At 41.7% G+C, this 26,253-nt stretch overlaps 1 protein-coding gene across 2 annotated transcripts in view; it reads left to right on the forward strand.

Moving 5' to 3' along the window:
• The first annotated feature begins 1,391 nt into the window (after positions 1-1,391).
• Positions 1,392-26,253, forward strand: part of SLC7A11 (solute carrier family 7 member 11) — a 61,118-nt gene continuing 36,256 nt past the window's right edge. For both annotated transcript variants that reach the window (XM_082758657.1, XM_082758658.1), the window contains exons 1-6: positions 1,392-1,742; positions 4,687-4,813; positions 9,200-9,315; positions 16,912-17,037; positions 19,706-19,805; positions 22,660-22,704. In XM_082758657.1, the coding sequence (XP_082614783.1) occupies positions 1,466-1,742; positions 4,687-4,813; positions 9,200-9,315; positions 16,912-17,037; positions 19,706-19,805; positions 22,660-22,704 (791 nt within the window). In that variant the 5' untranslated portion in view covers positions 1,392-1,465. The remainder of the gene's footprint in view (positions 1,743-4,686; positions 4,814-9,199; positions 9,316-16,911; positions 17,038-19,705; positions 19,806-22,659; positions 22,705-26,253) is intronic.

Raw genomic sequence — 26,253 nt, forward strand, 5'->3', positions numbered from 1 at the left:
TTACAGCTGCAGTGTTTTAATACTCCAGTATCTCCTGTTTGCCAAACAAGTTTGAAAGCAGGGTTGTACTCTGAGCTCAGTGCCTGCTTTGCAAATGATAAAATGTTTTACTGCTATCTACCCGCCCCCCCCCTCCCCCCCCCCCCCCACACACACATCGTAGGTCCTAATTAAGCAGGAACTGCAGGGATCATTTCTCTTTGCACTGATCTAATCTGAAGCCACGAGCAGCTGCAAAAGTTATGCTGGGCAGGATTTTTCCCCTTTGGCACAGGCTGTCCCTTGATTAGGTTACAAGTGCTTGAAGGCTATTGATTTTTGCTCTGCTTTATGAGAATGTTCTTCTTTTTAACAGTTTAATTCCTCAGGTTTGAGTCATCAGGTAGTGAAACAGAAGCCTGTGTGCATCTGTCAGCCTGCTCATCTGCTCAGAGAAGCTCGGTGGGAACACAAAAGGCACTTTCTGATTTCAGAGCAGCTCTAGTGCTGTCCTTCTCCTGACAGATCCTAAAGCAGAGAGCGCTGCAAACCTCAATGGTTATTTCTTAAGGGGAAGTGGCACTGCTGAGCTGCTTACCAATGTCCCATAAACACTGCCTGGGTGGAAATTACTGTACGCGGGAAATAACCTAGATTTTTCATGAGTTTGATTTGGGTGTGTTGCTAAGCGACAGGGGCTCAGGAGGGTTTGCATGTAGGCTTTAGGTAGGTGCAGGCAGTGCCTGCGGAGGTTTGCAGGTAGGCGATGCTGAGCAGGGGGAGGCTGACCGGTGGCGGCAGGGCAAGAAGTTCAGCTACACAAACTGAACTTTCACTGCGAGGGCTTGAAAGAGAAAGAAATTGGATTAGACCCAGAGATGACGTATCCTGTTTGATTCCTTTTCCCCCTCACACTCCGACAAGCTTTGTGTTTCAGCAGGCTTTTATTTCTGAGCACGAGTTGCTTTAAAAATTGGGGAGTGTGTGTCTCAGGGTGTCGGCGGTGATGTGCTGAGCTCGACTGGCTCGCTTTCCTCGCGAGGGCTTTGTTCTTCCCACCACGCTCAGATCGGTTGTGCAACATGCCCCTACCGTTTAAAAAAAAAAAGAAAGTGCTGAGTAATGCCAGAGGTTTCTCAAATGGCTGATGCAAACCTGGAGAATTTGCATCATCATTCAGCTGGAGTAACTTGGTATGACAAGAGCTTAAATACAAGTCCACGCGGAAGCTGAGCTGGTTTCCAATGATAGGGCAGCACCGGCGAGCTGGGGGAAAGCACAGGTGTTGCTGAGCACTGCGCAGGCAGCAGGGAAGGGTAAAACACGCTTCAGGAGCTCCCTACCTGCGCGTAGGAGCAGCTTGGCAGATAAGAGCAGGCAGAGGAAGAGGCTTAAGTAGTTGGCTACAGAGGGAGGAAAAAGCCTTGAGTTGCTGCTGCAAACTTTTTGGCTGTGCCTGCCGTCGGCGTGCTGGTGGCACGGGAGCATGGTCAGGAAAGCTGCTGTGCCGACAGCATCTAATGGGAGCTACTTGCAGGGGCAGCCTAATGGCAGGTTGTCCTCTCTGGACAGCGGGCAGCCAGTCCAGGAGCAAAAGGTTGTGCTGAAGAAGAAAGTCACGCTGTTGAGGGGGATCTCCATCATCATTGGCACTATTATTGGAGCCGGCATCTTCATCTCGCCCAAAGGGATCCTGAAGAACACAGGCAGTGTGGGCATGTCCTTGACTGTCTGGACAGTGTGTGGCATCCTCTCGCTCTTTGGTAAGTCTCTCAAAAGTTTCTAATTGGTCCAGAGGGACAGCTGGTGGATTATTTCTATTTTTTGTCTGATTTTGCCATTGGATATCAAGGCACAGTGTGGAGCTGGAGGACCAATAGGGCTGCGGAAGGCTTTTGCTGTGTGATAGGTTGTGTGGAGGGTGCAGCGCTGTGCAATCCCTGTCCCCTGGTGCCGTGTCAACACAGGCTGTAAGCGCAAATCGTTTCTCACGGACCCCTAAAGAAAAAGCGAATGTCTGCTTTATGCCATAAAAAGTGCTATATGTATAATGTTTTCCTTCTGGCTGTGAGAAGTAGTTCACCATTTGCTTGTAAGGCCCCTGGCAGCGGGGCACACGGGTCATTCCGAGCACCAGCGAAATGTTCAGACAGTTTGACTCAGTTCCCTGGAGGCTCGGTCAAGGTCTGGGAGGAATAACTCCCACTGGACATAATCTGTGTTGGCGTGAAAGGGAGCAAAGTAATAATACTAATAACCCTTCTCCCTGGTCTTGTGTTACTGTTTTTCCCTTTATTCCCCGCTCACGATGTGGCTTGGAAAGGTTGGGTCGCAAAAAAGAGCATGACAGAAACAAATCTGTAATGTGAATTTTGTTGCTGGCCTGCCGATCGTGACAGTTTTTACTAATTTTGCTGTGTTTCCTTTTTAACAGTATTAAATTCTGAAGAATGCCAGTTTATTTGTTCTGTACACAAAGCCCCCATTCAGAGTGGAAAACCCCACCCTGGCTTCTGTGGGACAGAGGGTCCATTGACCTACTTAATGAGTTAATCTCAAAGAAGCTGAAGAACTAACATGAATATTGGCTTTATTTAAAACAGAGACGACTTGTTTTCTGGCAAGAGGTAAAGAAGGCAAACACGGCCTAACATGTGTCTGCTTAATAGGTGGAACATGCGAATGCCACCCTGTGTAACTTGGCTCTGAACTTAAAGGCAGCGTTGACTCTATAAGTCCACCCAAGCCAAACAGACAATACAAGAAATTTAGGAACTATTTTGGTCAAATGTTAAATGCTTTGGTACAATGTGAAATGTAACCTGCTGTGCTAGCATGGAAGTCCTGCCAGGAAGCAAAATTCCCCTATAAAGAAAGACCTCAAATGCAATTTGCAACCCTGTTCTAATACCTTGGTCTTTAGATTCAGTTAAACTAGAATTTGCTTAAGCATCACATAATTTTAATACTAGTAATTTTCTGGCTGTGAAGTCAAGTCTGTGGAAGAAAATCAGATGGATTTTCCTGGGCATTTCCCAGATCTCAGGATGTGAAGATGTGTCTAATTTGGCCCAGCAAAAGATATTACCTCTTTTCTCTGACCCGTTACAGTTATTTTTTCATAATTTTTATATCATGGGTGTTTTTAATTTCCTGCATGATATAATAAAATCTCATACAAAGATCACCTAAGGTCTTGCTGAGGCTGTCTGTGTAACATGTATCAAAGCACAGTTTGATTTCATCCTGAGCCACTCCAGAAGAAGTTGGAAAGAGAAAAGTCATCAATAGTTTTTTTTTTTTTTGTTTGTTTTTTTTGTTTGTTTGTTTGTTTTTTTTGTGTGTGTGTGTGTGTGTGTGTGGCTATAAGTGTTTCATTGAGTACATTTCCAAGTAAGCTGAAGATGATCAGATACAAGTTGTTGTGTTTTTGCAAAGCCCCAAACAAAGCGAAGGAAGGAGGATGGAATGTGTCATAACGTCTTACAGCTCCATCCAGTTTGGTGTGTGTTAGGTGGTTTTGACAACTGTAATTTTCATCTTAAAGTCTAGTAGCATAAAAGCAGGCGGGGAGCAGACTTCGTACATGTTGCTGATCATAGCTCTGTGTGATTCAGTGCTTGCCAACTTTGTTTTGGTTTTCCTGTGGCTTCTCAGAGTCTCTCAAAAGGGCTGCCGACATTGAACTGAGGTGGCAAACCTTTTTTCTGCTGATGAGGTCGACCTGTGGAGCTGAGAATCCATTGGCTTTGAGGCTGGGTGATGGCTCATTAAACAACAGTAGCAGACGATGCACGGGCAAAGAAACCTTCATGCAGGTCCTCATAGTTGCAGCATGCTTTTTCCTGCTCCATAATGGCTGAGGCAGTGTGTTGTGCTGGAGGCAGCCTTGGCGACCTCCCTGGGAACTGCTGCTTACTGTGAGTGCTTCTAATGCTCACCCAAGGGGGCCTGAACCACTTCTGCACGAACCTGGTTCCCCACTGTGGCAACATGATGATGATTTTGGTTTTATTTTAGTCGTCGTAAAGACACTGAGTGTTGAAGTGAGCCCCCTGCTAAGACAACGTGAAGTTGTCTGTACTTAAGGCAATGCAGGAATGAGCAGAGCTTCCATTGTGTTGGTTGCACACACAGCACTGCACTGGTGTTGGAAAGCCAGGGCCAAGCCGTACCCAGAGTTCTGTATGTAAGGTGTTGGGGGTAATAATGAGGAAAATCCTCCACCTGCAATTCCTGCTTCCAAACTTCAGTCTGTCTATTGCTTTCCCCATGGCTGAGGAGAGGGAATGCAGTCTTTAGGCTTTCCTTCAGGGGCAAGGCAGGGATTTCTGAGGCTGCAAGGAGCTGATCGTAGTTCGATAACAAGCATGTGTGTCAGAGGGCTTTCACTTAGCTGGGCCAGCTGGGGTGGCTGGCGTGACACAGCAGTTTGTCATACCTCTTCCCAAGGCACGGATGAGTAATGAAACACCTTGCTAGCAAATAGTTTGTTCAGTGGCTTTCACGTAAATGTAACTGCATACATGTACAGCTTGGGTAACTGCAGGTCTAGCTGAATGACTCGAAACTTATAAAATTGCTTGAAAGAAAGAGGATTAAAATGTATCAGAAGTTGTGATACTGCAGCAGCTCCGTTGTTTACCTTACAAGTGTTTGGAAAGGTATTTCTGGATATCTCGTGATGCCTTAGCTTAACTCTTACAGGTGCCCTCTGCTATGCTGAACTGGGAACATGCATTAAGAAATCTGGCGGTCACTACACCTATATCCTAGAGGCCTTTGGCCCATTACCTGCTTTTGTGAGAGTCTGGGTGGAATTACTCATTATTCGGTAAGTGTATCATGGCTTTTCTCTGTTTCTTTTCTGATGGCAATATGCTTTTCAGTCATGAAGAAAACTCTCCAACACATGATGTGCAAAAGAAATCAAACATATCTTGACATATGAGCTAAGTTTTTTAGTACAGCTGCTTCAGAGAATTTAACAATGCTGTTTTGCTTGTTGGCATTGAAACATTAAAAAATGTTTCATGTATAAAAAAAAGATTCTATGAAAAAAGCCTGTCACACAAATTCAGCTACTTGTTTAATTTTGCTAAGCTTACTGTACCCATTAATGTTAATACCTGTGCCTACTTGAAATACAGTGGAAGAGAAAAGTCACCTCTGCATTTTGTCAGTCTTGAAAGTGGCTTTTGGAGTCGTTGCTCTTGTCTATACATACAGGAATAATGCATAGCAAAGTTATTGCCCAGTATATTTAAGATTTCGGGGCACCATGTATTCTCTAGATGTCAGTTCAAGTCCCTGTATTTTGTTTTCATGGTGTGTTAGAGAATCACAGAATCACAGAATTTCTAGGTTGGAAGAGACCTCAAGATCATTGAGTCCAACCTCTGACTTAACGCTAACAGTCCCCACTAAACCATATCCCTAAGCTCTACATCTAAACGTCTTTTAAAGACTTCCAGGGATGGTGACTCCACCACTTCCCTGGGCAGCCTGTTCCAATGTCTAAAAGAAGTTAATATGAAAAGCACTAGCTGGGCAAATAAAGCAACAGGAAGTCCTTACATATCTAAAACGTGTGAAGTACTGATGTGGTGTGGTTGATGCAGCCCTCGACTTTGTATAAGATATTACAATATGAAGATGCAGAATTACGAAACCATAGCAAATAAATTTTCATAATGTAACTGGATCTTGTTATCACACTAAAATATGGCCCATTTTATTTTATTTTATTTTATTTTATTTTATTTTATTTTATTTTATTTTATTTTATTTTATTTTATTTTATTTTATTTTATTTTATTTTATTTTATTTTATTCTATTTTATTCTATTTTATTTCATTTTATTTTTTTTAATAGTATTGCTGAGGCTGAAAAGCTTGTTATATGTAGAAAATGCAATTCACTTATGTAAAATAAATTCAGGAGTGATCCATGCGAGCCTTAGGCTAGTTAGCACTCCTTTCCTCTCTCTTCTGAAACCAGCAAATGAATCACAAAAGCACAAGCCTCATCTCAAATCACAGCTATGTTTACATAATATTGACAAGTTCTAGCATAGCCTGTTGAGTTTAAAAGCACTAAGAGTGCTGAGTCATTATGAATCCATAAATCCTTATCTTGTTTTCAGAGGAAATAATTGTGTACGTCAGATGGTCCCTCACATCCTCCTCACTCATCGGTAACCCTTGCACAAATTGCAAAATTTCCACCAAATGTAGTGAAGGAGTAGATACCTTAATAATATTATCTTCTTGCCAAAGAGAAAACCAGATAGAGGAAGCAGAGCTATGGTTTTCACTGAAGGAAACAGTGGTGTGAACATAGCTATATCCTTGCACAACAGAGAATCAACAAAAGAGAGTAATGGTAGAAATCCCCTTGTTAATCTGCACCCTACTGGGCAGAGGGGACACTATTAGCTTAGGCATAAGTACCCACAAGAAACGAGACTTCAGAAATTCCTCTCCTCATGAAATGTTTAAAAAATTTTGTACATATGACAGTGTCTTAGGAGTATCATAAAAACATTCTTAGTCATTGTGATCTGCCCCACACCCAGTAAATAATCATCCTGCACATGGGAAAGAACATCAGTGGATTCTTTAATCATCAAATCTGAGAGGCAGCAAGGGAGACGTACTTGTTATAACTTGTGATGATCAGAGTAGCACTGCCTAAACTCCATGTAGTCTCCTGTCTGACTCTGGCATCGTAAACTAATTGGCTACTGCTATCAAAGAATTTGGGACTTAGTTTGCACCTATGGTGTTTTCACTGGGTGAAACTGCACACGCACTTCTCAGTTAAGCCTTTTCTCCTCTGAAAGACACAGAATTATCACACCCACAGGCTCTGGAGCAGCCACGACCAAAATAAACTTTTTCTCTCCTCATATATCTTTACAGCCCCTCTTTTACAGTGTAGGATGCACTTAAATTCTGCCCATGCACTGACTAAACTGTGCTAGCATCCCCCTGTATTCAGAAGTGCCTTACGCTACGCTGTTCCTCATCCAGTACATGTAGGAACTCCTTTTCTCCCTAGGAGTCAGGTTGTGGGTGTACTACATACCTACAAAAATACTACAAAAAAAAAGTTCACAAGTGAAGACAACAGTGTGAACACATTGTCTGTAGTGCTTGTATATGGTGGTTGCTAAACACAGGTTAGGTAAGAGCGCACTGCCAAAGAGGTGACTTACTCACCTCTGGTATGTGCTGCCGGCAGTAGGCCTGCCCTTCTCCCAGTGGCTTTTTTTTCTCTCTCTGTTGCTTTTTTTTTTTTTTTTCCTGCCCTTAAATGAAAGCTGCTAATTCACTTTCTGTGCTTTCATGAATGTACAGATCTTAGGAGCCTGCCAATCTTTCTTTCTGACTGCAGTAAAAAGGAATATGCTCCATCCCTTCAACGTCTGCCTCAGCTAGCCAGGCACACCATCACCACCATCTCCCCTAAAATGTGGGAACACAGGAGGCCTACATATTTATTAAAGATATAACTAACTAGATATTTAATGAAGGTATAACTTAAGAGCTCTGTTTTTAAAGATGAACATTGTGGAGCTAACGGTGACTGCCACTTTATTAAGGCTTTTCTTAAAATGAGAGAGAAAAATCCAAGTTCTGGGGGAAGGAGCAGAGGCTGAGGAAAAAGACCTGGGAAAGCTCCAAAGATCTGATCCTTCATCTGATCCAGGCCAGTTCAAGCTACTTTTGGCAGTCTGCAGCATTCAAATGCTGGAAGCCTGGTGATCTGCTTATGTAAATCAGAAATATTCCACCAAGGTAAAGACAATAAATGGATGGGTAAAGCTCATGCAGGGGGCGTTCAGCCTGTAGCAAAGGCAGCGGCTGTGAAGCCAGTTGTTGGCCAGTGAGAGGGGTGGTTCTTGTGCATGGGGTGTACACAAGCAGCAATCCTCACTTGTCTCTGCAGAAACTTTCTTAGGAAGATGCTTCTGGTCTGTGCTCTCCTGCTGTTTGGTCCAACACAATGTGTGACCTTTTGGTTGAGTCATGGTGCTAAGAAAGTGCTTTTTGTCTCAAAGGCAAAGCTCTCTTGTGGAAAATTCCTCTAGCATTCAATGAAGAATAATACTTCTCTGCAGAGTTTTTACACTGCTCTATAGCAACTATGTTTTTGTTAAAATTCTTCTGGGAGATGTATATTCTGCACTTAAGGCATTGTTTTATTAAATGTTCTGGATTCCTCATAACAAATTTGAATGGACTCTTGTTTAACTCAAAAACAATATGAGGCAGAATCAAATACCTTTTTTTTCCTTGCTGTGTGTAAGTGTGATGAGGCACAGTTACCACCAGCTGTCCTGAGGAGGGAAAAAGTGTCCTCCCCAGGCACATGGGAACAGACCGCTGAGACTGTAATGTGCAGACAGTGTCTGATCTCAGGCACAGGGCAAAGTACTGGTAATACATGACAGTGCTAGGGCTCCTGGCAAACATTTAGCTTGTCTTGAAGAGAAAGACTGTATGAATATTACTTCAAATTTGTAGATGCCTGCATGCCTGCTTTCCCTTGCATTCCCGTTTCATGGAAAGGACTTTCTGTACTTTTGAGGATTTTTGTTCTCACAGTGCTGGAAAGTTGTTACTCAATAAAAGTAGGAAACATTATAAAAATTCTTTGCATTTTAGGATATACCATTTTCATTCATTTTTTTTTACCTTGTCTTTTTTTATGTTGTCCCAGATTTATTAATAGGTTTGGGTAACTTCTGGATGCTTATTTCAGTACAGCAGAATTCTCAGCTTCACTGAGATTAATTTGCTTGTCTGTGAGGGGTAAGATGTACCTTGCCACTAAAAATTCAGTCCCCAACAACTTTCACTCAGGGTGTTGCCCATGCAATTTAATTGTGGCCACGTTCACTTCAAGCACGGCAGGGAAAATTTGTGTTGATACATTTCCTTTCTTCACAACACGAAAGTTGTAAGAGTGAACATGGGAAGAAGTGATGCTGGCAAGATCATCATCACTGAGCAAAGCCAAACTGTTTATGGTTATCTGTTATACTCAGAAATCATGGTACCTGGTGGCATAGCTGCTAACAGGCACCACAGTTAGGTACACTTTGCAGTTCTGTGATAATAAATTTACAGTATGATCCCAAATGGATATTGTTTACATACTACTGCAGATTAATTTTGTGATTTTTTTTTTTGTTCTTACTTTTCACCCTAGCCCTGCTGCCACAGCAGTGATATCGTTGGCATTTGGACGGTATATTTTGGAACCTTTCTTTATGCAGTGTGAAATCCCAGAACTTGCAATCAAACTTATTACAGCTGTTGGCATCAGTAAGTATCCAACTTTAGTTTTCAGGAAGAGTAAAGATTATGTAAATTAAAAAAAAATAAGTAATCACACTCTGAACAGGTAGTCGTTTGGTGTGAATCACTGCAGAATGATTGTGCATTCCGTGCCAAGGGCATCAGCATGACTTTTTGCCTTGATTTGTGTATTTGTGAACATATGTAGTAGTAAAAAGAATACCAGACTTTATTAATGGCAGAGAAAATCTATTGCCAACCCTGATTCTGTTGCCACTGAAATTAATGGCAAAACTCTCATTATTTTTGTGGAAGCAATTTTAGTCCCTAAGAGATGGTGAGCCAGTGCCAGAGATAGGAAAGAATGATTACTTGATTTTAAGTGCTTTGCTTTACCTCTGTTTTAGGAGGCAAGTACTTGCCAAGTATGATGCCATGAAGAAATGTAGTTCCCTTGACTGGAGCACAGGCAACATGAGATCATTTTTTCTAGTCCCTCCCTGTCCTGCACAGTGATAAAACTTACTGAGGCATCGCAGTTCGGGAGGCAGGAACCCAAAGGACTTTGGGAGCAGGGTGTGCACTTTGGTGAAAATGCATGCTGGTTACCAGCAGTTTGCTCTCCTCTTGCTAAGTAATGAGTGTAAAGGGATCGTTTGGAGCTGATGGGGGGAAGGAGGCTACCCCTAGACCAGGAACTTTTCAGTCTGCCTGGATTGGTGTGTGAATGAGGCTCTGCTCCACGTGACACTGGAGGCTTGTTTCCATCTTTGTGCAATTACCAGGGATGGTGCTCCTCGCACACGCACACACACACACACACACACACACACACACACACACACACACACTCACTCAGCTGTCCTGGGAGGAGACTGTGGAGCAGACATGAGTAATTAGTAACAGATTGTTCCTTTCAGTTTGGCCAGTGCACATAGCAGAAACAAAAGGACTGGAAAAAAGAATTAAGACTTGCAAAGTGATCAAAGGCACACAGGAGACCACTTTAATTTTGCACAATAATAGGTTCGGATTACTTTTTCTTTCTTTGGGGTAGAGAGTTCAATTGACATTGAAATTTGCAGTCTACAGGTTACTGAAGCTTTGTGTAGGAGCTCTCTTGGTAAGAGAGCTCTTCTGGCAGGAGTGTTAAAAAAAGCACTGTGTGACCACATTTCTTTCTGAATTAATTATGCACAAACTATAGGTTTCATAGGAATAATTGAATTAAGGGCTTGAATTTTGAGGTCAATGACTTTTTATGGCTACATCTGGCTAAAATATTTCAGTAAGAGATAAGGGTGAAACAGATGTTCAGCAACTTCAAGGTCACTGTGACGGAATGTTAAGTGAGGACTCCGTTAAAAGTGTTTTGTTAAGTGTGTGTGATTCAAGCACAATAAGCGAACACTTTAAAATAGATTTTTATTGCTTTTAATTTAATTGAAAATCTGTGTGATAAGCCAGGGCTACACAAAGTAATTAAACAAAGAAGTAGCGTTGCAGGGGGGGTGCGGAGATATGCAGAAATAATTACACCCTAAAGGGAGATAGGAGCTCACAGCAGACTGTTCCTATGGTGACCAAGGGTCTGTGCAGAGCAGGTAGGATGAGCTGTTGTTTCACTGAAGCAAGAGTTTCCTGGAGAAAGTTTGTAATTGTGAATGGGATGGTGCTGAGAGAAACACGGACATGTCAGACTGAGGCTTTATTGTAATTTTGCAGCGTGCTCTGCAGTGGAGTTTCATTTTTAGTGGGTTTTGGTCATATGCTACACTTAAGCTCAGGTACCAGAGGATGTACGGCTGTTAATCTTGTACTGTAACAATTAGCTGTTGGGGTGGAAATTGTTATGAATGTTTTGTAGTGTGCATATAGGCAGAGCAATAGGCAAGATTAAGATGTTGTTGAGCCTCACAGACACATCGGAGCCCTGAAGATCTTATAATCCAATTTAATGGTGCCAAAGGTAGTGTTTGCTTCCACTGAAAATTGTGTTACGTTAATCAGAAAGTGAAATGATGTGCTTTTTTGTCGTCTTACCAGCTCTTGATCCCTTCTACCACCTATGATGACAGAGCGCTTGCTACATATCTGTCTTTATTACGTGGGCAGAAAGGTAGTAAGAAGCACGGTTGAACTCTGTCCTTGAGTGAAACTTTATTTTATAGCTTTACCTTGTCATTTCTCATCATACTGGAAAAGTCAGGAAGAGATTTTGAAAAATCTCTAGGTGATCCCCTGCTCCCCAAAACAGTCAGCGTACCTAAACAATTTCTGACAGATGTTGGTCTAAAATCGTCTTCAGAGCTCCAGAGAAGGAGTTTCTACATCCTCACCCAGCTCTGTAGCCCATTTTTCTTTCTATCCTTATCATAAAAAAGTTTTCTCATTTGTTTTTCACCTAAATATCCTTTTTTTTACAATTTAAACCTAATATTTCTTCTCTTACACAAAACGGACATGGAGGGCAGTTCTTCCTTTCCTCTTCATGGCCATCTCAGCACAGCAGATTTGTGAAGGAAGATAAGGGGGGAGCAGGTGAAATAGTGCATACCAGCATTATGCATGACCAAGAACGATGTTCATGCTTGTGCAGGAGAGAGGGTTCCTTTTGACATGGTGTGTAATGCTTGCCCAAGGTAGGTGCAGCCAGGATTATGGTGGGGAGTGGCAGACACTGCAGCTGCTTTCTAGTTGTGAACAAGCACTACTCATGGGGTGGCTGCAGTCCATTCTACTCCCCACCATCCCACCTCAGCCTCAGTGATGAAAAAAGGAGCAATGGTGCTGAGAGGAGACCATATGCAGATCATATGAGAACTGAAATGGAACTACTGGAGATGGTGACTTTTAAAAATATCTCCATCTTGGTTTGTTATTTTTAGGAGCAAAGCATCTGCTGGGCACAAAATTTCTCTTGAAATCATACCTGTCCTGAGCTGTAGACACAAATTTTCTGTTCCAGGGTATGGTGCTTTCTTCATGGTAACTTTTATTTTATTTTATTTTTTGAAACAAAGAGTCTGAACATTTCAGTGGCTCAGAAGAGAAAAGGGTGCTCATGTGGAGTTTCTCATTCCTCAGGTTCCTAAGCCTCTGAGAAGCACAAGCTGCCTATTTTCAAACTTAGAGATCACTTTAATTCACTCTGTGTTTTTCAAATGAATCTCTCTGCAGGGGGAAACACCTAGGCAAATATGGGATATGCACATCTTGGTCTGCCTGTCAGTCTGCCATAAAATTTTTTTGAACTCACTCAATTTAACTGAAACTTAGAAAAGAACAGACGTCTTGAACATATTTCATTATGACATTTTTTATGAAAGTAAGTGGATAGGTAGAGAAGAGAGAACCGGTACATGCCCTGACATAAGGAGGAAGTATAGAAGAAAATGAATACAGGAGAGGAGGCCTTCTAAATGCCCAACTTTGCTTGAGCTGGAGATTTGCCTCCTTGCACACAACAGCCCCAGGACACAAAGCAGAGGGATTCAGGCCATCTTTGTTCTGATGCTGAAGACTATCTTCTTTTTAGGAGAAACATTTAGAAATTTATTTTTCTTTTTAAATGAAAGCTGATAGACTTCTCCATATTTATCGCTTCTTCCATTGAAGAAGACCTTTGCAAAGCATGAAGATAGGCAGTGTAAAAAAATCTATATTCATGCATTGCTTTAATTGCATCTGTTAGCTCTTCTCCTAATCTTACGGTTAAGTATATTCAAATATTCAAATATATTCAAAGTGAGGGATAAATTATAGTGTGTTAATGTATTGAACTGTACTATTGATCTACAACCTGAATAGACATGCAGCCTTAACTGAGCCAGTTCTAATCTTTTCACTTGGTCTCCATATCAGACAGCAAATATACAGGATTCAAACAAACAGAAGAAAAAAGAAAAAAAAAAAAAAAACACAACAAAAAAAAAATAACAACTATTAAACTGTGAGGTTACCAACTTGCACATTTATAAAGCTTTTAAATTTACTCATATTTTGGGCATTTTATGCCACAATAATGGATGATTTTCTCTATTTTTTTTTTTTTGAGGTCTGCTAAAAACCAACCAACAAACCAAAAAAAAAACAAAACAAAAACAAATACCCAAATTGTGACTGTTAGACAGAGGCCATATCATGCTTGAAAACCAAGGCCGCTGTACAGATCTATCAGGGTTTGCTGGCAAACACTCTGGAAAGTTTTGTTGGCGTAAATTTGATGTGTATGTGAGCCTGTAGTTGCTTTTTTCTCATGTCATGGCAGCTGTTATGGACACTGCTCTCTCCTGCTGACAGTTTTCAGGCAAGCAGTGTAAATGAAGACATCTCTTGGCTGTAGGAATAGCAAAAGCTGCTCTGGTGGGTGCTTTTGTGCCCCCTGTGACTTCCTTTTAATTGATGCATTAAAATCCACAAATTGAGGATACTTTTGGCTTTGTGTAAATGCCTTGAACCTAAAAGCCTGACAAGCCAGAGGAAGGCAGCTCCTGTGGTTTCCTGCTGAGGCAATGGCACATACGTTCCTGAAAAGTAGGCCAGGATGTAATGCTTGCTGCTGCTGCTCCTGTTAGATTTTGTTATCCATTTATAGCTGTGTCTAAGTGAAGGGAAAGGATCGTGAAAAGCAACATGATCAGTGTTACCATTGTGTTCAATTGTTCACAAACCTTATTTTGTTCTCCCTCCACACTCCCCTAGATTAGGATTCATCTCACTTTTACTTAGCTATTTAGTTTGTCTAGTTGTCCATGCTCCCTGTAAAGTTAGTGGTGAAAAAGGGGAAGAGACCCATCCTGGAGGCAACTCATCTCCTCTTAGCTAGGCATCCAAAAGAGATGTTATTAATCATCCTCTGGAGGACAATGTCTTTTCACTGAGGATGCAGGCAGATTAGATGTCTGACTTTCAGCTTGCCAGTTTAGAGCTGAGTCCTACTTTTGCTATTCTTTTGTCTGGGGAGTTGCTACTTCCTTCAGATTTTTGCTGTGATCCTGTATCAGAGCCTCTGCAATCTTGAAGTATCTCCATAAGATCTTATTCACATAAGAGTGCTGTTGGATGACGACCATAGACCCGAGATATAATTTCCATCTTCATTAGTGCAGCTGCCCAGCTGTGCAAGGGACTTGATCTTACAGAAGACTTAAAGCGAATGGCACAATGCGCTGGTCTGGCTGCAGATGTAGCTTTCCTTCAGCTTCCTCATCAAATGAAGGTCCTTGCTGTGTCCATTTTGCTTTCTCTGTTCAATTAGAAAGCCTCAGCTAAACCGTTTTGCTGTTTTGAACTCAGAGTCTCAGGGTTGGAGAAAGTTTAGCAGCCTGCTCACATGCAGGTTGTCTTCATGAAAACATCACACTCAATTTTTTTTCCTTCAAGCCAATGTGGCTCTTCCACAAATTTTTGGCTTGTGATTTGTGTGTGGCTGACCAGCAAGGAAGGTCATGAGTGGATCAAAATTAATGTTTGCACTAGTTTGCCATCCGATGACACTCTCACTTGTGTATCAGGAAGGTGAAACTGATGCATTAGTAAACCTTGAGGAGGAGGAGGATGCTCACATTGCCTATTCTGACCTGGGTCAGGGTAGCAAATTGCTGCAATGAGCTTGAACACTGGATAAGCTGGATGTCAAACTGCACATCTTTTCCTACCCATAAAACTCTTCTTTCACTTTTTCTCATAGCCTAGTCCCTGCCCAGACTTGTCTTGTGAAATAGGAAAGTGCAATATACTGAACTTTCCAAGAAACTTGAAGTAATTCAGTTCTTGTTTATGGCACTGGATTTTCTTAATAGCTTAAATACTCTTGGCAAAATAACAGTTTTAAATATATTTTGCTTAGATGACAGCTGTTTAGCTTATCTACCGTTTTACCATGTGATCAAGCCCTAGAAAAGATGGTGTTATCTCAGTCAGCAGTGACTTAAAGGGAACTTCGAACATCTAAATAAGTGAAGTTATGTCAGGGTAATGTTGTGACAATAGAGTAATGAATCAGGCCCCTGGAATTTTATGTTTCCTGCCAAGTGTATGTATACAAGGAAGTAATAAAGCAAAAAAAAAAAAAAAAAAATATATATATATATATATATATATATATATGTAGTATTTAGATCTGATGTGATACTTTGCAGAAGTTCAGGAGACTTTCTTGTGACTCAGAAAAGAACATTTCAGTTCAAAACAGTGAAATACTGTGACCTTTAAGATCTCTTTTCTTTTTTTCTTTTTTCTTTTTTTTTTGGTGAAACCCTGAAATTAAGTGATGTTGTGAGTTTCTATTGAATTTGGTCAACAATATTGGTTGACTTTGGTTATAATTATATTGGAATGCAGATTCCTTGTTGTTTTCTCACTTTTCCATTAAAACTAAACCACTTCTCATTTAAACAGAGAAGACTTTTTTTTTTTTTTTTAAATACAGTTTTTGGCCTTGTCACTTCAGAGCCAATAAAAAGGGCCTGGGATAAAGCAGCTGTTTTTGTAGCCAGAAAGGTTGTGCCATGCCAGGCCTGCAATGCTAGCTAATGCAAACTAGCTCTTAGGCTCTGGTGGGATTTCATGTGTCCCGTGATGCACCATGCGGCTGCCGATGCAGATGAAGCAGTGCTCTTGGGAGAGCTGGAGGGAAGGAAGGGCTCTGGTGAGGAGCTCGTTCATTAGTTCTGTGCCGTGGAAGGAGAGAGCAGATCACTAAGCAGGCTCATTGTACCATGTTCACCTTTGTCTGCAGCAGTGGGGGAAAGGGAATTTTTATCTAGTGAAATGACTCACATTTTCCATTCACTTGGTAAATATTTTTTCCTTTTTTTTTTTTTTTTTTTTTGGCAAACTACTTTATCGATTCTGTTTTACCAGGGTAATAGTTTACATAAGCTGGTATAAGCTGGAATGACTGGCACTCATATAAGGCCTCCTGTTCTCCTGTTAGTTGGTTCCTAGCAAAGACCAGAAGATGCCCTCCCCGACCCAGGACAGGGTATGAAAGCACTTTTCACCCAGACTGGTTGTGTTGGCGAAGCACAGACCTGGGCTTTGTTTTCTTTGCCAATTCCCAGCATGGACAGCAACATTTCTTGCACTCTGGCCCTGTTGAGTCTAAAGTGGCATGGCTGTAAAGGAAGGGAAATAGTGGGAAAGAGATGCAGGTGTCAATAAGGCAGTGAGTGACAAATTCATACCGGGTCTAAATGAGTAATGTCATTAGTAATTTTTTCTGTTTTCTGAAGTGCAAATCTCTAACCAAACTGCCATCGATGCAGAAGTATGGAGTGACAAGGGTTGTGCAATTAATTTTTTTCATCTGAGGCAGGCTTCTGTCAGCTCATCGTTTACCAACAGCTAACGAACCTGGGGAAATGAAGCTTTAATTTGGTGCAGAAGGAGCCAGGTGGAGAATGAGGAGATGGATGGGTCAGAAAGAGGGGGTCGGCTCAAGCATTTCCAGGGGAGCCTGGAAGGGAAATGTGAGAGGTGGGAGGGCAGCAGAGGGAGAAGGTTATCAGGGTGTGTTTCCTTCAGTGCACCTGAATCTATTGTCTGTGCAGCCTCTCAGAGTTTTGTGATTTCAGTGACATGAATATTTCTTTCTGACTTTTCTTTTTCCCCTTGCAGCACTAGTGATGGTCCTGAATAGCACAAGTGTCAGCTGGAGTGCCCGCATTCAGATTTTCCTTACCTTTTGCAAGCTTGTAGCAATTCTGATAATTATAGTCCCTGGAGTTATCCAGCTAATTAAAGGTATGAAATGAAAAGTAAATGCTTTTAAAGTGCTTTTATCTTTACGCTCCCCAGTCTCCCTGCACCTGCCTCCACCAAATAATGCTTATAGCAGCAAAATCTCTTAATTAGTCTCTGCTTGTTCAACTGAAGCTCTGCACTGTCATGTAATTGATTAGAAGTGGAACTACACTGGGATGAACTGGTATTTCCTTCTGCATGCCAATGAGACTATTCAGATCAGACTTGGCTTTCAAACGAGCGATAGGATTGCTCTTCTCTGTAAATTGCATTTTGCATGAACCTTGTGAAAGGGTCAGGATGAGCTTTAATGACGGATGGGCATGTCCCTTGCCAAAGCACTGGCCTCATCCAAGCAGAACATGCCTCTTTTAATTGCACTGGTGCCTGGTCCTGTCCAGTACTGCGTGTGGTGGTGGTAGGGTCTCAGATTTGGGGAATGTGTGAAAGAAACAGTATGATGAAGGCTGTTCTAATTGAGAATGCTAATCTCCAATCAGTCGGTAGGGGTGGTTGGATAGGTATTTATTATTAGAGAGAAATGCAGAAGTTAAAGGTGCTGTACTGGAAGACAGCACCTTTTTTTTAACGTAGTTAGCTAGCTGTTGCTTTCACAGGCTTCCTGCCCGCAGCTCTACTAGATTCTCACATTTCATGTACGCTTTATTTCTTCCAAGGAAGATACTAACATGTGCACCTAAATGCAATAGTTTGGGACTAACCAAGGGTAAGAAAGGCAAGCAGCATTGTTTGGAAGGCCAGATTTACTCTACAGGCTTTGTCAATGTTGCTGCCTAAGCGAGGAGCATGAACAGAGGCCATTGGTCTCTCCCAGCCTGGAGATGGCTATGCAGGCCTTTTGCTGGCTGTCATTTGGGTAAAGCCATGCTTGCAGAGAAGCTTTACTGGTACACGCTCAGCCACCTGCAGAGGGAGGCTCTTCAGTCAGAGCCCTGGCAGCAGAGAGGGTGAGACGGAACAAGCCCCAACTCTCTCCGTACATGAATGCTAGGCAATAATGACAGGAAGCACGAGGAGCTATTCAGTGCAGAGGGTCAGAAAGGGGAACACTTTTGAATGAATCGGTGGCAGATTTTAGCAAAAACTATTGCTGCTGGCTGTGTCCCTGGGGACGCTCTCCTATTGTGCTTCACAAAGCCTCCCGTCTGTCAACAGCACAGCACCAGGCTCAGTGTAACTCTGGCTAGCAATAGGCTCTGAAATAAAACTTTTCCTACGCAGCACTCTGCTGATTCACTATTTCTGTTTTCATGCTTTTCACTTTCTTTCTGGCTGTTGCCATGCCTCTTCCCTCACTTCATTTCATGTGCAAGCTTTCTCCTTGTTCCCCTCTGTCCCTTTTCCTCTAGGCCTTTGAAGCAGGCCAGACCAAAGTTTGGATTGGCTTTACCACTCTTACATAGATCAAAGAGTGTCCCTGATTCCCCACTGGCACCTTTCTCTGGCCATGGCTCTTCACGTATACCAAAAGCCTCCACTTCAGTGGGAATTCTGACTGAGAACTTAGTAAACACTGAGTAAAGAGTAGAGGATTTGGCCCATTGCTAATTAAATTCTCAGTGGATTCTCCTTCCTACTGCATTTCTGCAGAGTTGGGGTGCAACTGGAAAACTGGAATTTTGTGGGGAGGTCTTAAGAACTGTAGAGCACCTTGCAAATGATGAAATACCACACCTCAAGGGCTCTGACAAAGGCACACATTTAAAGCTTGTATTGTGAACTTAAAGTTCCCAGGAAATTCCTCCTCAGTAATTTCTGTTGCATATTTGGGGAACTATAGTATTAATCAGCCTTGGTTTCTGCATGGAAGCTCTTGCGTTGTTCAGCTGTGGCTATGCATACACTAGGAAAGACGAATGCCTTGTGTTTCTTAGCAGGAGTGTGTTTACACCAGCAGAGAGACAACTGGTTCTGTCAGAACCTTCCTCTGTAACCAACGGACATTCAAAAAGATATTTACTGAATATCAGGACTTGGGGTGCATATAGGGTTTTGGGGCACATTGTGTGTTCACTTTGGTATTGATCTTTGGCACTCACCTATCCTGCATCTTTCCTGCTGTCTGCCTGGCATTTTTTTTCAAAATGTTTACTCTCAAACATCTGCATGTGTAGAAGCATAATTCTTACTTGGTATAATGTAAGCTACAGTGCTGCCTATAATGTGGTAGAGGGTTGCTAAGGGCTAAGAACTTCTGGGGCAGAAAGGTTTTAAGACACGGAGTTTGTTTACTTTAAAAATGTTGCTTGTAAGTGAAATGCTTGCAATGTTCCTTCTGATGAAAATGTTAACAAACAAGGGAAAATTTTATAGCAAAAGCTACAGACCTCATTCTGCTCTTTCATGTTGACGTAAGTCACTGCTGGAGACAACAGTTCAGTGAGTGTCATCAAGCTCAGAATGCTTTAAAAAAACCTAATAGGTCAAATTCTGCTTTGGCATAGCTAGAGATGCCACAAAAACCTTTTACAATTACTGGCAGAATTTGGCTGCAGGGGTTGGGTCAGAAATTAAGGTCAAGAGCAGAACTTGAAGTCAGTGGACTGCTGGGTGATTAAATGTTCTCTGGGGTGATATATTTATTTGTTTTAAAGTAGGAGGTGACCAAAGAGCTTGTTTTTCAGTACTGTTTTTGTTGATGTTGCAGGCGAGACACGGCACTTTAAAAATGCCTTTGCAGGGAATGATGCCAGTATTATGGGATTACCACTTGCTTTCTATTCAGGAATGTATGCCTATTCAGGCTGGTAAGTTGTTGAAACCTTAAAGTATTTGTCTTGAAAGCAAACACTGATATGATTTAACAGACAGATTTATTTATATGACAAATCGAGTTGCACATTCTACATCTTTTGCCAAACTGCATCATGTAGTAGGGGTAGATCTTGCCACTGTCCCATATGCTCAGTAGCTATTCTGTGAGCCACTCTAAGAAGAAACGATTATTCTTCTGTCATGTACAATATGTAAACACTCACTGAACACTAAAAAATAAAAATTAAATTAAAAAAAATCTTAAGACTAGAAATAAAGGTAACAAGAAAAAATATTCTTAAATCCATACTAGGTATTTTAATCAAAGTCTAAAAGGGATAATAAAGCTTTAGGCTTTGTTGAGACAGAATTTACAGGAGAAACATCTCTGAACTAGTAGAAAGTTGTGGATCTCCATCCCACTTGTGTGGACCTCAGCCTTTGCTTTGCAAACGCAGCATTTGGAGAACCTGAAGTAAACTATAACTTCAGTGTAGACCACAAAACAAGGTAAAAACTAGTTTCTTATGCCTTTTGCTCTGATGGAATTGGATCTCACTTAACAAGAAGTGCAACTGGCTGCCATAGAAGTTAAGAGCTATTCACTGCGAGCAAAGGCATGAGAATCTGCCTTCAGGTATCCAGCTCAGAACTTTCTTTTAAGTTCTTTCCCTCTCCCCACCAAAGTACACAGCGGCCAGTTTGAAAGATGCTGATGCGCTTCAAATCTGCCTTACGATTTATTCATGCTTAGTGAGGGCTCTGTGTTGCACAGTGCTGATGTGCTTTGCAGCCGTGGCATGAAAAAAAAAAAAAGCCTACAATGCACAGAGTGGGCTTATTTTTGAGATAGCTTTGTCTGCAGGTCTTCCCTTTCCTTTCCATAGCCTCGCAGGCTGTGAAGTTCTTTCCCTTGCACAAAAGACAGGGGCCAAGTGATAAGGGTTTTATTTATTTAATTTGAAAGGACAATGGGAAGAGTATTTGAGTTCTCTGCTGGCCTGTAACTCCCCAGTCGCAGGAGCACTATAAACATGCACAGTAAGGAACTGAACAGTACTTTTATATTAAATGGTGGGGGGGAAACCCAAGAGAGTCTGAAGCCTTTATCTGTGATAGATATGTAAGAAAAGAGCCTAGCATTTTGAAAACGCAAAGAAATTGAACTCATTACAGGGACAGTCTCTACCTTCTTCTCTCTCTCTCATATAACCGTCCCTGTCTCCCACATGATAGTTTCCCACTTTTAAAATATTACCCTAGCTGTACATTTTTCTATGATAGCAGTTTTAAAAGCTCTCCAATATTATTCACTGCCGAAGCAGTTTGTTGACTGTAAAATATTGCATCAAAAAGATTGTTATTCTGCTGTTGTTTCTTTCCCTTTTCCTTCCCTTCTCCACCTAACGTTCCAAACCCTCTAAAATAAAAATCATCTCGGCTTCTCCTTTACACCTTCTGACTTTTATTTCAAGGTCCTTATTTGCCACTTATAAAAGAAATTAGCAGGAAAAGATCTAGTTGGGCTAGTGGTTCTCCTAAGCTGCCGATTTGTCTTTGTCACCAGCTCCAATTGATTGCCTCAGAGCACAGAAGAGCAGACCATTAAGTGGAGTGTCAATAGCCTCGCACTATCGCTTTCATGGGGCTAAATCAATTAAATAAGCTGAACGTGAAGGAGTGTTGCAAGTGCTGGTGGTGTGTCCCAGGACGGAGGCAGAATTTTATGCATAGCCTGTTACACTATTAACTTTTAAGGATACAGCTTTAAATTAGAAAACAAAAGTGGTATTGCTTATGTGTGGGTTCATCCTGCCAAGGGCAAATGTGAACTCCTGGGTATATAAAATGCTGGGTGAAAAGGGACAAGTAGAGAAAGGAGTGCAAGGCAATGTGTCTTTGCATTAATAAAAACACTGATGCAAGATCACCAAATTACTTCTGTCTAGTGGCAGAGCTAAGAGTAGAAAGAAGTTGCTAGACATCTTACTAGGCAGAAGCCATCTCTCCCTGAACTATCCTGACCCCTTATTTTGTGCTGTGCACTCTAGTGAGTCTAGAAACAAGTGCTGAGGTGGTTGCATACGATGGCAAATCTAGTTTTGTAGGCTTTCATGCTGGGTCACAAAATCATGCTGTTTAGTGAACCAGCCTTAGCTCATTCTTCTAATCCAGATCTCCTTCAAGACCCGGGGTCCAGAAACGCTCCCAGACTTTCTAACAGATCAGCTATTGTCTGTTTACTCATTGTAACGCAAGGTTGCATCAGGTATTGTTTGTCTTCCTGCATCTGGTCTAAAAGTAGAAAGCCAGCACAAGCACTGTCTGGACGGCGGCTCTGCTTAATTAGCCAGGATGTGGCTCTGTGCCCGTCTGAGCCAGGCACACCTGTGTGATCCAGCGATGCACAGACCTGGTGTTAGCACATGCAGATCAGTGGGTTCAGTGACCCTGAGGCTTTATGGTCGCTTTGCATGCAGGGCTGTGCCCTGTGCACACTCCCAGTGAAAAATGTGTGTGTCTGTGTTTAGGGTTAGGGAAAACATAATGGGTCTAGTATGTAGGGGGGAAAATGTAATTTCATTCCGCAATGGGATGACATAGCTCAGGTCGTTTTTCCCTCTTTGCTGTTTTTTTCCAAAAATTGAAAAGCAGGCTTCCCTTCCTGAGTGTGAGGATGAAGGGGGGTTAAATCTCAACCCATTCTGAATCCAACATCGACCTGTGGAGAGTCTGTTGGAACTGACAGCACTGCTTAACTAAAAGCATCTTCTTGATTCTTTGGGAAATAAATACAGGGTCAAAATCTACCAAGTCCTCATAATATATTTTATAACTCTTTTCTAGGTTTTACCTCAATTTTGTTACTGAAGAAGTGGAAAACCCTGAAAAGTATGTACCTTTTTTTTTTTTTTTTTTTTTTTTTTTAATTTATTTTTTTGACGTTTGAAAAATGGTTGTAAAATTTAAAATGCTCTAAAAGTAGCGATCTTCAGAAATTCTGCATGCTGGTCAAGTTGCTTACTTTTCAGCAGATCTGAAATCTATTTGAATTGCAGCTGCTTGAAGATTTGCTATTTTTGGCCTGTCGTGACCTTGTTATGTATGCTGCTTTTATGTGCACAGAAAGCAGAAAACTAAGTAGCTCTCCAGGGCTCTGATTCTCCCCCTCAGGATACAAGTAACTATCAGTGGCTCCTTTCAGTGGAAGTTACTGGTATCCTGTCAGGGAAATTTTGCCCAAGAAACTTATCTGCTGCAATATTTGGCAGTTTTGCTATGTTTAAATATTAATCAAATGCTTAGTTCTACTTGTTTGAGATGTCTCAGAGTTGCGGGAGCCTGAATACACATAGCACAGCATCCCATCCAATTAAGCCTAACATGGAATATTGGTGGGAGTCTGTTTCAAACCAGAGATGAGCACTCTCACAGCATCTGTCTGTACAGTATGAAAAGAAAAGCTCTCCTCTTACCGACAGTTTGATTTGGCAGATCTATTTTCATAGATATATTTTGGTGGAAGAGGGCAATAGTAAGACGATATTAACCTTTTCTAAAATTAAATAAATTATGTCCTGTCAAATCAAATGTTGTTCTTTGAGGAAATTAACTGTTTACCTAAAAATTCCTGGATAGATATAATTTACTTATGTTTCTTAAATGAGGCTCATGGCTGGGTATCACATAACTATGTTTAAAAAGACCTCCAGCACTGTACACTCGTTTAAAGCTTTACATCTGAGATGTATAAAGAAGAAAAACACAACACACAACTAGCAGTTAGAAGTGTGCTGCAGGGCTTTAGGTGTTTTCTTCTGAGTCTGAACCAAGCCTGGTGCTATTCAGTATTTTTCTGAAAGACCTAAAAATAATTATAGAAAGAAAAAAAAAAAGATGATAAACATGAAGATGGCAGAAAGGCTGACAACTTTCTATTGTCTGAGTGTCTGTGAGGGGTTTTGTGTGTTAACGGGCTCTTCAATGTGATAAGGATGTGTATATCAAGGAATTTATGACTGGAAGCTGAAACCAGACAAATGAAGGTAGAAAATACAGCATTAATATTTAACAAGGCAGTTGACTAATCATTAGAACAAATACCTTTGTAAACATTGGATTCTTCATTGTTAGTCCTCCATTCAGACTGAACACCTTTTTAGAAGCTTTAGCAAACCCAAGTCATTTAGGTTGGTGAAGAGTAGCTGGCTGATGCTAGAGGATCAAATAGCAAATCTGGGTTTAGCTACCAAGAATCCGTGTGCTTTGAAAAGTCAGGGGAGGCAGACATACAAAACAAAACAAAAGAAGCACTTTTTTTTTTTTTTTTCATTTTTGTTTTTGCAAAATTATAGCAGAGTGGCTTAAAAATTAATGTGAAACTAAATTAAATGAGTTAAGTGATTCTGATCCAAATCTGCTTCAGGAAATTCTGTGGAGATGGCTTGGGAATCAGTCTTAGTGATGTGATCAAAAACATTTGCTAGAAGCAAAATAATTTATAAATTCTCATGTGGTTACCATCAATACTGTATGATGTTTTTAAACATACAGATTCCTACCACCCTTTGAGACTTTTCATACAGTTATGTGCCTCTCCAGTCCTCTTAACTTTATGATGATTAACTGAAATTATTGGTAATTTTCATTACAGCTAGTTTGCTTTATGTTGACTTTTTCCTGCTTGTGGTTTCAGTTAGGTGAGTGCATGTTTTTGAACATGTTGCCCTCTGCTGCTTAGGACAGAAAGATATCATGTTGTGGCCTGTCCTCCTTGCCTTCATTTTTTTTTTTTTTCTTATTTTAAGCTAAGCACCCATTGAAACATGTTGTATCACAGCTAAGAAAAATGAGATTTGGATTTGGGGGTTTTCTTTGTGGGGTGTGAGGGATGAAGATGCTCTTGTGTGCCCCACCTTGTGAGGGCCTCCCTGTCCTCTTGGATAGAGGGAGTGGAGGGTCTAGAGACAAGCCCCAGGGCTGGGTTAGTCCTTCTGGTCTGCGTATTTCAGGATAGCTTTGTTAAAACCAGCTCCCTTTTATTTGTGTAATGCTGTTGCCAAGCTGTTAAAGATTCCCTTCATCGCTCTCCATGATGGGGCTGAATGGGACGATAAAGATGCACGGTGTTTACAGCAAGATCCCAGCCTCCCTGCACCAGTACAAACAAACAGTGCAAGAGATGGGGATTTCATGTGCTCTGTAATGAGGGGCAGGTAATAATAGGGCAGGTGGCTTGTTACCTGCTGTGCTGCCAGAGACCTCTGCACCCCTGGAAATGGGGATTCTGGACTTCCTGAACTCAAAACAGTGGGAATATTTTTTATCCAGTTGTCCCACCTGTAAGTGGCAAAACAAAGCAAGAAACAGTTGAGTACAGGCATTAGGAGAGCCACTGACTGTGCTGCTGAGCAGCATTCAGAGTCATAGGCTTTTATTGCAATGCAACTGCTTTTGTATATATATATATATTGAGCTAAGATGCTGTCTTTCATTCTTGTAGTATGCCTTATGTTAAAGAACACACACAGTGCTGTGGAGATGCTCTGTAGCTGTTTTAAAAAAGGAAGAGGAAGCACAGCCTTGAACCATGTAGGGTTTGTACCAGCTCCAGGTGTGCAATTTGTATTATTTGTCCATGGTTAGGGATGCAAATTACTTACAGCGGCAGAGGTGAACATGGTGGTTCCTCCTGTGCTGTGCATGCCAAGGTAAATGTTTGTCAGAGAATCAGTCACAGTTGCCTCTTTCCAGGTGTGTGGCAGCTTTTTAAATAACTGCCAGCTGGTGCTTGGGTGAGCAGTCGGCAGCATCCCTGCCTTAGCCAGCCGTCTGTAAACCTGCAGAGAAATGTGCTGAAAGGGTTATGGAGAGAGCTGCTCCCTTACATCAGTGGGGATGCAGAAATTTTCCTTTTTTTACCCTCTAAGTCCTGGGCTCCCTCCCCACTGTTGCAGTATCATGAAGGAAAAGAGACGGAGCAGAGCCCTTGACTATATCCTGAAATGCACTGGAAGATGCAAACATCTGCTAGGTCATCTTGTAGATGGTGCAGTTTTCCAGACAGGGATTTTTTTTTGTTTCCTGAGGTGTGTGCAGCACTGGGAAAGCTTGCTGGAGTGTGGCAAGTGCCTCTGCAAAGGCAGGGAGGTAGGAGGGAGGCAGGGAAAGTGGGTGCTCTTGACCTTAGCCAGCTGAAAGCTGCCCTTGTGCTCCTGCAGAGGCTGTTTGTATGGGCAGAAAAGACTCCTGAGGGCCGTGGGAGTCTGTGTAGGTGCAGCAGCCTGCCTGGGTGCAATAGATTGGAGAACTAGGTCTATAAATAGGATAAATACTATGGGCCTGAGGCACTGAGATACCTAGGCAATATGAAATCCTAGACAGAGAGCTGACAGAGACAGTGGAAATGAGCCAAGTGGAGAGGAAGCACCCTTTAAATTA

The sequence above is a fragment of the Aythya marila genome (assembly GCF_965140915.1).
Source record: "Aythya marila genome assembly, chromosome: 4".
NCBI lineage: Eukaryota > Metazoa > Chordata > Aves > Anseriformes > Anatidae > Aythya > Aythya marila.